We start from the raw sequence: 18,154 nt of genomic DNA, 5'->3' as shown, positions 1-18,154 counted from the left end.
TTTCAGTTTAATCATATATGTTATACTGATGCATTTCAACAAGCAAACAAATAGAGCCAATAGCCAGCTGAAGCATATTAGCCAATTGTGTTGTGCGCATGCATGCATACAGCTAATGTTCACAACAGTTTCAGCTGTGTGGTGGCAGATGTCTTTTCTGCCTGTTGCCATAGTAAAGACGTAAATACATCTGCACTTTTTATTGTCTTTGCCTACTGTTTTGTGACATCAGTTGCCCATTGTTGCATTGTTCAGTGCACAACACCTTTTATCCTGATATAAGCACTCTGGATTGAGCGGTAATTGAAGCCATAATGTTGGGTAACACACTTACAGCAGAAGCAAAAGCTTAAAGTTTAATTTGGTGAGAAGTCACCACACTTTAGAAAAGCTCATTGGATTTGACAGGCAATACCATACGTGCAGTTTTTATGGCATGCCACAGAAATTAAAGTTAAGGCTCCTTCTTTTACTGATAAGAGCTACTTAAGTGACACATATAGAATTTTACTTTGTAAATGTTTGCCAACTATTCGCAAAGTCTAACACTTGGATAGACTTGCTGCGCATTTGGCACCAAATCCAACCTTTTGAAGGCAAACCATTTCTCACTCACCATCGATAACTCCACAGTTTTCCCTTCTCCTCAGGTTAAGAGCCTTGGTGTCATCCTAGACAGTTCACTTTCCTATAAATCTCATATCAATAATCTCACCCGTTCTGCCTACTTCCATCTACGTAACATTAACAGATTGCTTCCTTCTCTTTCCACCCAGTCTACGTCCATTCTTGTCCACAGTCTTGTTACCTCCCGTATTGACTACTGCAATTCTCTTTTGCATGGTCTCCCCCAAAAATCCCTCCATAAGCTTCAACTGGTTCAGAACTCTGCTGCTCGCATTATCACCAGAACCCCCTCCTACCAGCACATCACCCCTGTTCTTCAGGAACTTCACTGGCTCCCTGTGAAATTCCGGATAATTTTCAAACTTCTTCTGCTCACCTTCAAGACCCTTCATAACCTCGCTCCTCCTTACCTTTCTGACCTGTTAACCACCACCTGTTCTGCCCGTTCACTTCGTTCTTCTTCTTCTATCCAGCTTGCTGTACCTTCCTTCCGCCTCACCACCATGGGAAGCAGAGCTTTCAGCTGCTCTGCTCCCAGGCTGTGGAGCTCTCTGCCCCCAGAAATAAGAAACATTGGTTCCCTCCCACAGTTTAAATCCCACCTCAAAACTTATCTGTTCAAATCTGCATATTCACTGTGAATCCACTGTTTGTTAATTTTATCTTGTGCTTTTATTTTATTGTTCTTATTCTGCAATTGTTTTACTAAGTGTTTTATCCTATTGTAAAGTGTCCTTGGGTGACTTGAAAGGTGCTCATAAATAAAAATTATTATCATTATTATTATGTTCTATGTAGGGCTCTGGCTATGACAGCAAAAACAAGTTTTTTGAATGTTTCCTTGTTGTCGTTTGCCTTCAGTTTCTGAGCCTTGCACAGGATCCAAAAACTCCCTGTGCATGGGGTTTTAATTTTAAATCTTGAATTCCCACTCAATACTGCTGCTCCGAGAATGTAACCTTAAGCTTTGATCCATGAGTTTTTTTGGTTTTGTTTTTTTTTTTTTATAGACAGCTCATCATGTAATAAGCCCAATAGCAGTACCAGCTGGATCTCTGTGGCACATACACACCTATCACATGCCTGGTGTAGCCATTTCCAGTGATTAAAGCAGAAGCATAATGCTGCAGCTTCAACTCTATTATTGATACAGTCTATTCCCTGGGTTTGTGTGTTTCTATACTTTTTTTTATCCGTTTAAAACCTTCTGTTTCACAAGCTGCTTAAATGTAAATGTGTGTTTATTATGTTTTACTTTTCAGATTTAACCTCTGTGTGAATGGATATGTCAGTAAACACCATGAACGCCAGCGACGGGACTGCCTTTGTTTGACTGGACTGATAGATGAAAGACTTCAACTCACTTTTCAATTCATAAAACATTTTGAGTCCGTTGTCACCCTGAGCTTTTCACGCTAGCTGCAGCACTGAACAACCTGATGTGGGTGAACAGCGCTCAGAGTTCTACCAGCTGACACGACATGGTCTCCTGAATACTAAAGAAACATTCCCAGATAAGTGTTGCTTCTATTTCAGATAAAAGTAATTGAATGGACATCCCTCCCTGAACCTCTTTTTTTTTTTTTTTATCAGTCTCCAAACACCAGAGCTGGCATAATGAAAAGTTGAAAAATAAATAAATAAAGAAAGATTAACAGCACCTTTGAAGTCAGGGGTTTTGGCATAAAGAGACAGAACATAAAAAGAGGCGGCAGCAAAAGCAGTCTGAAAAGCCTCCGAGGCCTGGACGCAATCTTTGTATTCAAATTAAGAAAAAGCGTTTAGCACGCAGGAGTGAAAAAAATAAAGCGTGGGGGGGGGAAAGAACATTTCAATTTAGGTTACACAACCAAGTAGATGAAACCCAGATTTAAAAAAAATAATAAAAATTGCCGCCTCTTTTCTATTTCGAGCAGCTCTAAAATGGGACGTCTAATGCATTTGATGATGCATGCTAAATTCTCAGTGCGTGTGAGGTTAGGCAACGCGTGCATCCAGCTGACGGCGTTGTTAATAATTCATCAGTCATACACACCGCTGTACCGTCAGCGAGCTCCGACACACGTGGCTGCAGACGTGGATGAGTGCCGGGAAAAGTGATAGGAGCTCAGATAGAGACGGAAAGCGAGCGGTACACCGTAGGCCCTCTCGCCGTGCCATAAATATATATGGATTGAGTCCATCTTTACACGCATATTCTACCAACTGAATTGATATATGTTGACAGTTGCTGACTCTTTCATGTGAAAGACCTATGGAGAGTGCGAACACTCATTTGCCTATAACCTATGAGGAGAAAAGAAAGGGCAACGTGCAAGGTAGGAGCACGAGGTGTGCTGTTGCATATATGTCCTTCCACCAGTATGCATGTGGATTATCACAGCACAGGCATAAGGTTTCGTGCCACGGGTGCTGAAATGGCACTGAACTGCAGGTGATGGGTAAAGTCGTGCATGGAGACTGTATGAATTCTCAGAAATGACAAAGCCGAGGGGATGTAACCTTGAAAAGCAGGCTGACATTTCACCGCTCACATTTGACTGCACTGCCTCATGATCGTTCTTTCTCTCTGTTCTTTTCACTTCCACACACCTGTCTTTTCAAATTGTCTCTGCCCTCTCTTCCTTTCCAGACTTTCTCTTTTCCCGTTCTCCCCGCCTTGTCATCTCGCTCCCTCGTTCCCTACGTCCACTGACAGTGTGTTGACTTAACAAATGGCCGTCTTTCATCTTACGCGAGCGACCCGGTTTAATGAAGACTTGAAGCCCGGGCTATGGGGTGATCTTCTGATCGCTCTGTCAGAGATGGATGGTGTTTTTCCTCCACATCCATTTAGAACAGCACCAGAAGAAAGAAGGCGAGGAGAGAGAGGAGGACAGCAGCAAGAAGTCCGGGATTTCTTCCACTTGAGGATGTCATATGAAGTCACTCTGAGCACGACTCTGTGGCACCACCAGATTATCCTCCCTTTTTTCCCTTCAGTATCACACAGATGCCTCTCCTCTTGTCTAATTTTAACTCAGAGCAATACCCAACAGCAGCTTGATGAGGTGCAGCAGATGGATGAGATATGCTCTTTTCCCCCTGTGGCCATATTGATTTAAATTCAGCTCCAGCAGGGCTGATGGCGGAAGCACAGCCAAGAGATGCGCTTAAAAAAAAAAAAAAGACTATTTTTTTTTATTATGTATCTAAAGTAAGGCTTGATTGCACATCAACAAGGTGCTGCAGCGGTTAGATAAACTCCTTCTGGGGCCAGTCGAGGCATGATGCAGCAAAATGCAAAATACCTTCAGTCCTTTAAATGGCAGCCACTGCATTGTGCACTCACTGAACACCTTACAAATGAAAAATGGATTTCTTCTACTTTCGCTGATTCCACCTCTATTGTACTCCACATGGAGGCCAGCTATCTGAGGTTTTCATGCGTATACAAGGCAGCACCGAGGGAGGAAAAGCCATTTTGAAGAATGTTCCGGCTGCACGGCAGAGTGATAAAGTGAGGAGGAAGCAGCAGAATCCCTCTTTAATGCTTAAACACACATGCAGACCTAATATAAGTCACAGTATTGATCGGCAGCTTTAGCTTGTCCTGCACAGCGTGGGAATAGTTCACGCGCACATGCGCACGCGGGCACGGTTGCACACAGGAGGTCAACTTGATGGAGTCTGCTTGGTATTCAGATGACTTAACAGAACACACACGCAAGCTAGCTTAAGACACAGACTCCGTTTACGCATGAAATTTGTATGGGATTTATATCTGCATGTCCCGTGGAGGAAAAGTCAAGATGTATACACAAGCATTAAAATTAGAAAAAAATGAAATGACAACATTGGATCGATCTGCAAGGTGTGACCACAAATCCAGCCAGTAACTTCTAATCAGCTCTTCTGCTTCTTTCTTCTTGAAAATTGAGAATTAGACATTTTCAAGCTAAATTAATCAAATTAAGCAGTCGTCTTCTAGCATTTCAGTCTTTTTACTTTATAACTGCCTTTTGTGTTTTTCTTTTTCCCCACTGTAGCTCAGCAAGAAAACACTTCCTATGAGGAAACACACTGAGGGAATTTGGTGCTACAATAACTCACTCTGCAGGACTGGCTAGGCTGTTAATCTCAGTAATGCGTACCGTGCTTTATGCTCCTTTTGGACTCTAATGGGGACTATAATTTTCAAAATGAACATCTTATTGTATTCAATAAGACTTGAAACTAGCGACTGAGATCATGAAGTCATTACAAAAGTGCTCACTGAGGTAAACAAGGGAGACTTAAGACTTTCATACAAGTGGGGGTCTTTCGTTGCAACCAGAATCCTCACCCTCTCCAGGCCATTAGACAGAATGCAGGGTTAGGACACAGGTATAACATCTGGGATGTTAGCTTTGGGTGGTGAGAAACAAATCAAACTGTATATACCAGAGAAACTAAACAGCTGACTCCTCAAAGTGCAATAAAATTATGAACAAGCCACCTGACTTTAAGTAATGAAATAACTGATGAGTTAAAATATTCCACCTTGATTACATCTCATTAAAGTAAGTTATTGAAATCACATCTGTTTTTTGGAACAGTCTATATAAGCGTGTATTTTTGCTGTAAAGCTGGGCAGATTGTGGACCCTCGAGTTGCCATTTAAAGACCTTCAGTTTTTGGCAACCTGGAGGTTGCTGCTTGATTGCACAAAACAAGCACTGCACGCCATTCCCACTCTCTTTTTTATCGTTTCTTCTAACATCTGGCCCTTCTTATGTAAGCAACAAAAAAAAAGATTTAAAAAAACACCAGCCAGTACTGAATGTATACTGGTCAGTATACATGCCGCCATGAGAATAATTTAAAAAGACCAAAATTAACTGAAAGTCTCTAACTTTAGTTTTCAGCTCCCAAACCTAACTCCTGTTAAATATTTATCTGATTTATTGAATGCACATCTTGCTCGGGTTTGGGAGAGAGTAAATACAGTGGTTGTAGCTTCACGGCGCCACTTCTAAAACCTCATATTTTGGGCCTCTTTAATATTTCATGCGCTCTCCTATGAAACACAACATTAAATGTTTACAAACAGTTACTAAAGCAAACAAACCTTGAAGCTGGAAAATTTGAATGTTAATATATAATACTAAAAGAAGTGGAAAACACTCAAACCCAACACGTACACGTGTTTTCCGAGGAGTCTACACATACTAGCTCCGTGTGCGACCAAAGACGTCCCGCCTACCCCAGCATGCATCGTTCCCGCGGCTCGCTTTTCATCTTGAGGGATGAGGATGAGAAAGGCTGGACCAAAATAACCCTGACATGTTCCACCGCAGTAACACTAACCACACCGATGGCCTCTGCACAGTTCTTTGTCATTTAAGGCATTTTTAAGCATCTTTATCTGTTGGCTCTGTTGCTGCTCTGCTTTGAGTTCATGATCATATCATTTAGTGGAAAAACCACATATGAAAAAGGGAATGGGTTGGAGGTCTGTGTGCAGGGATCCTGCTGTGCCACTGCAGAATGTGAGCAGGATAAAACAACCGGTCTGAAAGGGAATGGCAATAGGAAATAAGCCAAGGCTGATGAACCAAGCTTGTGTCACTCTTTATGCATGCTACAAAAATAAAACTAGATCGATTTAGTTCGCAGATGTTGAGCTTCATTTTTGCAATTCAAATTTATGGGCCCCGGTTAAAAATGGATTCTTCTTCAGGCCAATAGTATTGAGCTCATTTGGCTGTTTTTATGAGCCAGCATTTTATCAGCCTATCAACCCAAACCTAAACATTTTAAATCTCACCGAGCATGCTTTAGATATTTCTTCACCTGCTCTCAATGCTCCCCCTTCCAATTTCCTATTGATCTCTCGTAGCCAATGAGAATGGTGGAAAAAGTGATGTCCACAGAACAGCAGCCGCATGCAAGAATTTACCCGGCAACAAGGACACACAGAACACAGAGTGATAAGCAGCCGACAAAGCAGTTCAAGCAACTGTTCAAACCCTATTACTTAATGAGAATAACAGCAACTCATTCATTCATCCACTGACTCTATCAGTCAGCTATACACCTTTCAGGCGTCTTAGTGAATACCTGGTGGTGGTAACTGCCCTCCCTTCGATATGAAGTCTAAACAGGGAAGAGAGGGAAATGGTCAGGAAAGGGTTATTATAGAATAGAATAGAATAGAATAGAATAGAATAGAATACAGGTGGATAGGGGAGGAAGGAATGCATCAAATCTTCCGGTTTTGGCCATCACTCTAATCTGGGTTAATAAGGCTGTATTCACCGAGTTCAGAATAAAACAAGAGTAGCAAAACAATCAAAGTAGAATACTTCTGACATGCCTACCATGTCGAGCTATAAAAAAAAATGTGTATTTCAATTTAAGAAAATATGTTGGACACTTTTTTAAGTGAAAGATCACCAAACACCTCATGCTATGGTGAGTTTTACCCGCAGCAAGAACATTAAATGTGTGAAAAAAGGAATTTTAGCTCAATTCCCTTTAACATGGCAGTCTGCTTTATTATGGACTGTCCATGGAAGGTAGCTGGGTGGGGCTTTGCACTTACACCCAGATATGTGTGCCTGAGATGACCATTGTAGGGATATCAGCTCTCTTTGATATCATAAAGAGCAAAGAGTAGGGAAAATTATAAACCAAGGTTATTCAAACCTATTTGGTTGGAAAAGCAACAATAAAAGGCAAACTTTTACACTTTCCCTCCACCTAACACAGTTTACAAACCCCTGGAAACTGTACTTATGTGCCACATATGTACCACTTTATAACAACATTATAGGCAAATGAAGCTTTAGTTTTATCCAATAAAGTGTTTTTTCTCATGTTTTACTATTTGGTGGGTACAGAAGTTTTAGAATTGAATTTATGGCCAACGCTATATGATGAAATATCTGTAATCAGTCAGCGTTATCCTTTAATGTGCACATCCGTAGCCGACTGTGGTGCAAACGGGCTGCAATGAATTCAAATAATGGAAATTATCTGCAGGCTTTTCCAGCAACTCAGTGAGTCACTTCGCTTTGTTTTGGGCTGTGAAATGTGAACATGGTTCACGTGGATTTACAACCAGCCACATCCCGTAAGTCAAGTCACTGCATGTGCTGGAGTGGAGACCTAATGATGATATCGAATTTGAACTTAAAGGAGATCAAATTCTGAACACCCCTGCAAGAATTTTCTGAAGAAATAAGGCTGGCAGGCTCGCTGCTTGTTTAGCACTTAACTGACTGCAGTGATACCAGCAGCTGTTGTTCTGGCATCATGTGCTGCACGGTGTCAACCTGACCCGATCAAACCCAGCTGGTAGCAATCCATAACAAACATGCCCATTGCAAATGATTGACTTTTACTTAACCTCACATTGGCTCATGTTGGCTGAATGCTATTGTTTTGAAAGGGCCAACATTACCCTAAGGTCCACTTCCAGCACAACAGGGCCTGCCCATTTCCTTTTGGTCATTTGGTCTTTGCAGCATGCATGATTAGCAGTAACCATGGGCTATTGGGCAGTGAGAAAACAAATGAGTAATTCCGGGACAGATGGGATTCATTTTTCTGACCTGAAGGAACGGCTTAACACACTCGTTACTCTGCGCCGTTTGTCACTCATAACAGGGTTATGTAATATTTTAGAAGATCCCATTTCTGGTATTGGGATTTGCTAAAGTGAAGCAATGACATTTAGAGATTTTAGGTTAATTATTTTTTTCCTCTTCTGCTCTAAATACTGCAACAGTTGAGCTGCAGTATTTATAGCAGGAGGGGAGAAAGGAGCAGAAAAAGCAGCAAAGGGAGAGAAAACGTGGACAGACACAAACGGCAGGATAAAATCTTACCTTGGATCGAGTTTTAAAGGTCCTGAAGGCGCCCGTTTTAAAAAGGACCCTGTTTCTCTTACACAGAATGAAGGCCACCATCCCAATCACCACCATCAATAAGAAGAGAGGCGTCAGAACGGCCATGATCCACAGGTTGCTGGGCGGTGTCTTTACCACAGCTGCACACGAACACAAATGGGTTCAGTCATTAAAAACAATTCACTGTATAACAAGTTAATTAAATATCTTTACAAGAGCTTATTAGGCAAACTGATTCAGGCGGTTTTCCCACATGCCTCATTAACAATCTCTTTTCCACCTCCATGTTTTTCTTCTTGGACTTCACTAGCAAGGCTTTGCATGATTCACAGCTCAAAATATGCTGGACATTGATGCTAAGCCGCCTGAAACAAGGCAACATCTGATTGGCTCCTCAGCACAAGAAAAACAATTTAAACAGCAGGTGGGTGTGGCTTCTGCATAAGACCCAGAGGTTTTAAGAGAGAGAGACGTGGCACTGGATTAAAATCACACAGTCAATGCTGTCTGCTAGAGGTGAGCATATTAAAGACATCACTACTCTATGACGTCATAAAAAGCCAGGAGTATAAAAAGCTGTGGGAAAATAAAGTGTGTAGAGAGTCTGAAGCCTGAGCTTTTAGATGACAGGGATTGCTTGTTTTGCATGTATATCCAATATCAAAATCAGGCAACAACTTGAAGTTCACCAGAGTTTTGAACTAGGCAAGGCAAGGCAAGTTTATTTGTATAGCACAATTCAACAACAAGGTGATTCAAAGTGCTTTACAGAGACATTAGAAACAAAAACAAATAAAAAGCATGATTTAAAATTGAGTAAAACAAGCAAACAAACTAACTAACTAATTAACAAACAAACAAACAAAACAGTATATAAAATCAAAACAGATAAAATCAGAACAGTAGATAAAATCAGTAGTTAAAATGTAAGTTTTGGAATTTAAGCTTAAAAGTGTGGATTTGGTGCTTTATTCAAATGCAGCTGAGAACAGGTGAGTCTTCAACCTGGATTTAAATAAACTGAGTGTTTCAGCTGATCTGAACTAATAATAATAACTAATAACGTATTTCTCTGAGCTTCTCTTCAACACAGCAGTTTACCAAATGGATGCATCTCCATTACAAGAATTAATGTAGATGGTTTCCACTGAGGCCATGAAAGCAAAGCAAATGAATTTTGCAGGAACACTGTGTTCAGCTCCCTGCACAAACACTGTGTGGAGGAGCTGTGAAGGGCACACGTGGTTGTTGGTGTCTTTCCAGTTTCTGTATAACTCAGAGGGAGAAAAGGTAAGGGGGAACATTTTGTCCTCTCCAGCACATACAATACGAACAGTAGTTACTCAAAGAAAACTGACCTGAAAAGCATATCTAACTACAGCGTCCTCTTAATTTAGAAAATCCTGTTATTTTGTTTCATTCAAAGCTCTTTTAGATGCACTGAGTATAACTGAAAGTTAATTTAAACCCAAATGTCACAGTAAGCCAACACTGCTGTGCCCAAGTTTAGCAGATCTCTCCTAAAGAGGAATGTTTTAGCAGTGTGGGGTCTCTACAACGGCTACTGAATGAGAAATGTGCTCTGTGAGTTGATTCTGCATCTATAATATCTCACACTGACAAGATTTGTGTTAATATTCAAAGAAAAAAAAAGGTCCACGTACTTCATTGCTCCTATTTTTATGCTAATTAATTCTAAATCCTAGGCTAAAATCTGCAAGTGTTCGAACAAATGGGAACAGATCTTTTTTACACCAGACATTTTGACTTGTCACAGCAGGAAAAGCACTTAATGAAACATTAATAACTTAATGGAGTCATCTTTCACTCTCTGCCATAAAGTGATCCCGTAAGCCGTGACAGTGAACCAGCATGCATGACAGTAGAGCCGCTCCAAAGTGAAATGCAGCCGTCATTAATCTGTCTACTGTGCAAAAACATCAATAGTTGATCAATGTGTACGAATTATGCATTCATTTAGGAACTTTACATCAAGGATTTAAAACAACAGATCAAAATTTACTATAGCAGCTGCAATTCCTAAGCAGGTAACTACAAAGAGCTAAAATCACTGCTTGTAAAACTAGATTTTCAGCCTGATGAACACCACGAAAAATTTTAACAGGTCAAATGGTGGAGAGTCCCAGATTTAAACCTAGTGGGAGTGTCCCCCCACAGAGGGACAAAAGGACCCCCTGATGATCCTCTAATCGCCTGAGCCAAGCTGTGAAAGTGGCTGTGGGTCCCAATCAGCCAGGGTTTCAGGTGAGCTCTCGTTGTGAAACCTGGCCCCACTGTATCATGCGAATTCCTGAGGTCAGATGGCCCAGGATGTGAGTGGGCGTTAAGGCGTCTGGGGAGGGAACTCATTTGACCTTAGAACTGAAGAAGCTTCTCGGATGAGAGGTGAAACGTCTTCAAGCAACTTAAAGAAGTCCAGACGCTTTTCTTTACAAGCTCCTTTGACTACGATGACCTGGATGACTGAGAACCTTCACAGACACCTTTTATTATATAAATATTCTTGTAAACACTGTGGTTATATATTTAGGTTCTGAACCTGTTTGTTGGAAGCTCATAATTATGCTATAAATATATAGTTAGTATTAAGAAAAAAAAATAGCCCGCTTGTTATTTCCCAAATTGCACCCACTATGGTTTAAGTTGATAACAACACTATACGACTAATTTAGCATATATTTTGCAAGCATACTTAGTAGTTAGCAACTGTAAGAGGAGAGGTAACAAGGAAAGCAATTATTGTATCAACTCTAGTTCACAAATTCACAAATAAAGTCCTTCTGCATTTTGTTTTGTTTTTTATGACAAAGATACACACAATTTAAAGCTAATGTTAGTGTTATGCTGCAGGCATGGAAAACTAAGCCAAAGTCCTAAAAACTGCAGTTTCTGAAGTGGCCACATGAGCCTGGCTTCAAAGATGAGTCTCCACAAAAATGCCCATATTTACAGCAATGCATGTTTACAGCCTGATCCAAACAACAGCTTTGATCTTTATAGCCAATATGTCATAACTAGTCTATGCTGGGTGAATTTATAACTTGCCAGTTTTGGTAGTTTTTGACTGTAAAGCCTGCTAGGCCTAGCTTGCATCCTAGCTAGCTTTCTGGCTAGCTAGGATGCTAGCCAGAAAGTGTAAACTGACACTTACATTTTGTTACATTGCAGAGTGACACTGGGATAAATAAAGCCCTCTTTTGTGTGACTTGCCTGGTCCCTGATATTCATGATATATGACAATGTAACTGAATACTGGAGGAGTATAATGAGAAGCTTACGTTCAGCCTGGACTTGTACAAAGTATCCCAGGGTCAGAGCCATGGTCTGGGAGTCCAGACTGCTCAGTGTCTTAGCAGCTGTGGTTCCAGAGATGGGTGCTCCATTCAGCTGGGCATAGTAGGTCATCTCTGCTGGGTTCTTGGGACCGGGAAGTCTACGCATGCTCACCATCTGCAAGAGAATGGGGATGTCATAAAACCTCGAGTAATATGAGAAAAAAATGTTTTACCGCAGTTTATACTGATAAAACATATTATATGGCAAGATTTAACACAAAATCCAAACTCTCTTTCTCTCTACCGAGCAAAGGATTAAAAATTCTTGCTGGTGGCCCAATCAAAACTCTGAATCAGCTCAGTTGCTTTAATCAAGTCGAGCATTTGGTGGAAGATAACTACACTTGGGGAAGACACTCGAGGATAACTGAGTCACTTGAAATCTCAATTTCCTTTCATCATACATCAAACACCGTTTTTAATTTGACAAACATTACACGGTTTAATAAAGTCCGGTAATTTGATTTTGTCATAAGAAGAAGGGATGTGTGTTATTAAATGGTTGGATGATTTCTGCACTGGCTACACCCCGCACCACCCTTTCTGTCACTCTCTGCCAGCCTCTCCCTCCTCCACTTTGCAGGCATAAAACCGGTCATCCATGGCAACCATAAAACCTTACGGGTGTGTAAGGCATAAGGCCCAGGAAGAGTCAAACATTGTCTTAATTTGCACAATATGGAGCACTGGAGCCATATTGGGAGGTGACAAATACACAAAATGTCATGCACACACACACACACACACACACACAGGGTTTTACTAGAAAGACACAATGAAAATGAACTTATTTATGACAACTTTAAGACTTTATTTAAATATTTGGGTACTGCTTTTAAAGGTTTGACATTGTAGTGTGTCTCAGTTTTCATAAAGTTTGCCCTTTCCATGTCAGTTTTCTGGCAGCGTACTTCATGCTCCCCTGCAGCTTATGCGCTCAGAATATCAGCATTCTCGAACGCAACAACAGTTTTGAAACCCGTCCCCGCTGACTACTGTCAGTAGCGCTGTCCAGGGTGCTAAATCTGGAGCTGTCCAGGGACACACAGACATTCACAAATAGTAAGATTGCCATTTCCCAAAGCCCTGTCAGAAGGGGGTTCAGGGAACGATACTGACACTATGTTCGTTGATAGTTCTTCCAGGGCAAACGTGAATGTTATTTATTACATTGAAATTTGATACACCCATTTTGCATGGCTTAGAGGGAGGGGAAACAGAAACTTGAAACTCAGGATGAACAGAGGAACCAAGGTTTTTGATTATTGTGAACTGTGAGTTGTGCAAAGTTACCAAAGTGTAATATAAGAACAAAATTATGTTGCTTGAAATTATCATAGTAGGTCCTCTATATCAGCGGTCCCCAACCCCCGGGCCTCAGACCGGTACCGGTCCGTGAGTCGTTTGGTACCGGGCCGCGAGAGTTGAGGCTCAGGTGTGAAATGTATAGTTTTCAGGGTTTTTATCGGTTTTCAGCGTTATTTTGTTATCGTTTACTCGGTTTTCCTTGGTCTTTTCACTTCTTTTTTTCGGTACCGGTACTAGTTTTATTTTGTTGTATTTATCCGCGACACCTTAAAGACCGGTCCATGAAAATATTGTCGGGCATAAACCGGTCCGTGACGCAAAAAAGGTTGGGGACCGCTGCTCTATATCACCACTTTGAGCATCGTTAGTACAGCAAAGACATGTGTAATGTGAATTACAGTAAATTACAGATTGTATAAGCAGAGTGAAAGCATATCAAAGACAACCATGTCTATATATTTAATAATATATATAATTATATTTAATTATTGTTATATTTTTCCAGTAAATATACATATTAATTCGTTTTTGAAGCACAGAAAGGAGTTTAGAAACCAGATTCTACTGTGACCTTCTGAGACTCTGTCCCACATTTTCTGGAAAAAGGTAGATGTCTACAGACCGAATGTGAAATCCCAATACCTAGAGCTATCTTAATAAAAGATTAAAGCTAAACCTGAATCTCTAAAAAATAAACTTGAGTAGGTGAACACTGTGTACCAGTTTCTAAATACAAAAGGTGATGAAACTCATAGAGGTGCAAAGTGTTTTTCTTCCCGTATGGAGGAAGCAGAAGACGCCATCGTCACAGCCACACACTGAGATCCACAAATCGCATTTCCACCTACCTGTACGGTGTAGCCCCCCACAGTGGTGGCCCGCCGGGATCTCGCCGTCCGAGGGCCCTGCCTGCCAGCCACCAGGAAGAGCTCAGCTAGCCGTTGCTCCATAAGACTAGCAAAGCTTTGGTAGTTGACCTCCAGGGAGGAGCTGTCTACATCCTGGATCACTGAGAGTCGAGACAAGAGAGGACAGAGGAGGGATTTTGTTGGTTTTCAGGCAGTCAGAGAGAAGAGAAACCGGAGACAAGTGAAGAGATGGAGGACAGGAAGGAAAATACAAACAGGACAAGAGCAAAGGAAGGAAAAGAGAAAATAGGTGTGAGGAGGTGATAAAGAGAGAGATTGAGAGCGTAAAGAGAAATTAGCTGAAGACAGTATTGATACTTGAGAACAAAGAAGGAAAATGGATAAGAGAAACAAGCAGACAGGAGATGAGTGGGCTATCAGAGAGGACTGGGTGATAGTCCCTTCAATTTAATAGCTGATCATCTTGAAACTTCTATCAGGGCTACAGCGGCACACAGATCAAACAGTCTGTCTGTATCACACACACACACACATATAAACAAACACACACGCACAAACAGATGAAGGTGCTTGCATCAATCTTGATCTTCAGTGTGCGTCTCTTACTAGAGGCCATAAGTGAGATGAAGCCGTGGACAGACACACACACAGACACACACTTCAGAATCATTCACACCCGGCCGTGATGTGATGTGAAGCGATCTCTCCCTCTGCCCCGGTCAGGAAGCTGTGAATTATACATCAATAGGTTTTCCCGGGAACAGAGCAGCTAAAGGCACTCTGACACGGAGAGCTTAAGGGGGCGAGGGGGGGGGTGCAAAGGGAGGTGGGGGGGGGGGGGGGGGGGGGGGGGCTCAAGAGGAAAGGAAAATGTAAAGATCCAATACCATTGTGCTGAATTGCACAACAGCACGCGGCAGGCATTTAACTAACTGCTGTTTTGTCCAATCGATGCAGCTCTTGATTACCACTGATCACCAAGCAGCACCTCAGTCCGTGTGTGTGTGTGTGTGTGTGTGTGTGTGTGTGTGTGTGTGTGTGTGTGAGCAATTTACCTGTTATGACCCAGTAGTTCTTGGTTGCTGCAGATGTGTTGAGATTATGATACTCAAGAGCTGGAGACAGACAGAGACAGAAATAGGGGGTTAGATTCGATTCGATTCTATTTATTGTCTTTGATAAAGTATCAAACACAAACAATGAAATGCAGTTTGAAGTAAAAACAATAACAAAATTCATAGAAATATGAGAAAGTCTCATTTGAGTCTTTTTACCATCTAAAATTTACTTCGGGATATTTTTTAGTATTTTCTAAAGATACACACATGCAGACCAGAACAGATTTTGGATGGAGCTCCTTTCTATAAATAACAACACTGACAGTTCCCTAAGATCGTATTTTTATTTATTTATCTATTTCTGGTGTACACTTTTATGGCGTTGCAGTTTTTTGTTTTTAAACTCAGGCTGTTGAACCCACGTGGAACAGAAATAGAAAAAAAAGGTAACGTTTGAAAACATTCACCCCTGGATGTCAGTAGATTGTACACTGCAGTCAACTGAATTGTTTTTTCTTAGCCCTCCCAATTCAAATGCATAACCCTAGCAACGATAGCCACTGTAGTAAAAACATGTTTTAGTCTTCCAAGAGAGATTCAATTTGCAGTATTTTTACTTTTTCACCCCTGAGTCACCTCAAAAACCCTGAACACCATTCATCGGTAGAGTGTAGGCTGTCAGCCTGCTGTTTACCTCAGCAGTAAACGTCTATTTACTCTGGAGGAGGCTGTAAAACCTTTTGAAAAGAGTCTTATATGAATTAATGAGTCAGTGAAGCTCACTGCTGTCTGATGAAAGCGATACTAAGATGAGTTTTTGAGGATATCCCGAACTGTTTTTTGCCATTATTAGTTAACCAGCATTACTGAATCTTTCTTTAAATTAGCTCTAAGATTGCGGGCTCAGCGAATACGATGTGAGAATGTAATCAACCTATTTATCAGAGGATTTATTTAGGACACCAGAGCCTAACATCAGCTGCCACAATGTTAGCATATAACCAGCTGTTATTGTTGTTGTTGTTTTGCAAGCTCTTGTCACCTGGCAGGAGACCGGAGGGTCACATGGCTAATCTGTTGACGCTAAATGATTGTGTCGATACTGATAATAAATTTATGGACATTTTCGTGTGTTAGAGCCCTTCGGAGGAGGTTTGAAATGATCAAGGATAGAGAGCAGTGGAGGAGAAAGACATAATGAGAAAGAGATGATATAAATGTCATATAGCCATATATAGTTTGAACGAGATATATTATGATCTTTTAAAAGTTACTTATAAGACGTACTGCATATGTGGCCCGCTTCTCGTGAGGTCTGTCTTGGCTACTTTATTAAACATAGCGGGGAAGCAGGTAGTTTCCACGATCCGGTGCCCAATCCTATGTATTTTAATAGATTATTAAATCTATTGGTGATGACCAGAGGGGCCGATGGCAGCCTTGCTTCTGTCAGTCTGCCCCAGGGCAGCTGTGGCTACAACCGTAGCTGCCTCCACCAGTGTGTGACTGTGAGAGTGAATGAATAGTGGAATTGTAAAGCGCTTTGAGGGCCCCGAAAAGCGCTATATAAATGCAATCCATTATTATGATTATTATTATTATTGTTATTACTTCTAAGTTTATTTTCCCTGGTAACAATCATAATTAATAAATAATTGAGCTACACATCTCCTCTGCTGTTGTACTATAATTATTACACAGCAGTGTGCGCGCAGGTCAGGTTTCATTATCTGCTTTGATTTCCTTTACCTCTCACGTCTACACTAGCCTTCAGTCTTCCTTCCCGCTCGCGTGCTTCTGTTACCATCTCACTCTCTGCTTGTTTACCTGTCAGTGTATTCATTTCCTAAAACGCCGGCTCCTTTCTGTCCACCCGGCCGTCTCCTTCTGCTTTTATACACACACATCATCACTCCGTCAGCCTGTCGACCTCTTTCTGTGTCCTCTTCATCCGTCAAGCTCTCCCTCCTTATTTCCCATCTGCCCGTTTCACCATCTGTCTCCACCTAACTCCTCTGAGCTGGCTGCTTGCCGAGCATTGAGTGTTTAGCCTGAGTCAGTGGCATTACATGATGCAGTAGCTGTTATCAGCCCGCGTCCTGTCTGCCTGACGTCTCTGTATCTGAACGAGTTCATATTCACTGCGCTGTCCTCTCGAGTTAAACAAGTTCGCGTAAACACATAAGACAATCCGCACCGAAGTGTGAAAGTTTAGACTCATTCGCTTTGAGAACCTGCTCAATGTGCAGATGACTCCAGCGCTCTGATTTCATCAACACAACAGCTGGAAAAAAAGAGGAAGAAACTTGAAGAAGAATCAGATGAAAAAATAAAAGCAAAAAGCTACTTCTACTATCTAGAAAAATGCCATTTCTCAAGAAGTGTAATATTATTGCCTGTGGACTATTTTCACCTGTAGATTGACATATTATCGAGTGAGCATTTTCCATAGGCTATATATAAAAGACAGATGCAGCCATCCTCACATTAACACTGTCACTTTAAAATGTGACAAAGAGCTTTATGACAGTAATCATTTTGCTTCTCTGAAGCCAGATGCTACAAGTGAGTGGTGAAAGTAACTGAGGAATTGAGGGACACAGAGGATAGTGAGCAGATTGGCGTATATTGGATTGTTTTAATTGCATTCATGGTAATACATGGACGTGTATACTTTTTTAGCCTCAGTTTCATCTGTTTACCTTATGAACACAGACAGAATTCTTTCTCATAATATGAAACCTAAAATCTTTTGTTTCTCTGTTTTATTTCTATCAATCGCTCAAGCCACACCTGCTCCGATTGAATCCAGGGGATGAAGTGCTTTATATTCTGAACAGCAAGTTTGTTTGAGGGAAAACAAGGATTCACAAAGAATTGCATCATTCGTTTGACTGACAGCTAAAGCAGCACGATATAATAACCACGTGAGATCAAAGCTCCCTCAGATGTACACTGCCAAAATTCAGTCACGCTAACCTATAGTTAGCACAGAAAGGTGTTTTTTTTTCCAAATTAATCTCAGTTTAGACAACATTATAATGAGAATAATTTAGACATCT

The 18,154-nt window shown here is 41.2% G+C and overlaps 1 protein-coding gene across 5 annotated transcripts in view; it reads right to left on the bottom strand.

Annotated features, from left to right (window-relative positions):
• Positions 1–18,154, bottom strand: part of kiaa1549la (KIAA1549-like a) — a 128,258-nt gene that overhangs the window by 46,393 nt on the left and 63,711 nt on the right. For 4 of the 5 annotated variants that reach the window (XM_087844089.1, XM_087844090.1, XM_087844092.1 and 1 more), the window contains exons 8-12: positions 15,090–15,149; positions 14,014–14,174; positions 11,801–11,972; positions 8,481–8,641; positions 6,709–6,744 (exon numbers count right to left, since the gene is read on the bottom strand). In XM_087844089.1, the coding sequence (XP_087700215.1) occupies positions 6,709–6,744; positions 8,481–8,641; positions 11,801–11,972; positions 14,014–14,174; positions 15,090–15,149 (590 nt within the window). The remainder of the gene's footprint in view (positions 1–6,708; positions 6,745–8,480; positions 8,642–11,800; positions 11,973–14,013; positions 14,175–15,089; positions 15,150–18,154) is intronic. The other variant, XM_087844093.1, reaches the window with a different exon arrangement.

The sequence above is a fragment of the Neolamprologus brichardi genome, chromosome 7 (assembly GCF_056152115.1).
Source record: "Neolamprologus brichardi isolate AB-2024 chromosome 7, ASM5615211v1, whole genome shotgun sequence".
NCBI lineage: Eukaryota > Metazoa > Chordata > Actinopteri > Cichliformes > Cichlidae > Neolamprologus > Neolamprologus brichardi.
Note: the sequence above shows the minus strand (reverse complement) of the source record. Positions and strands in the feature narration are given on the sequence as shown.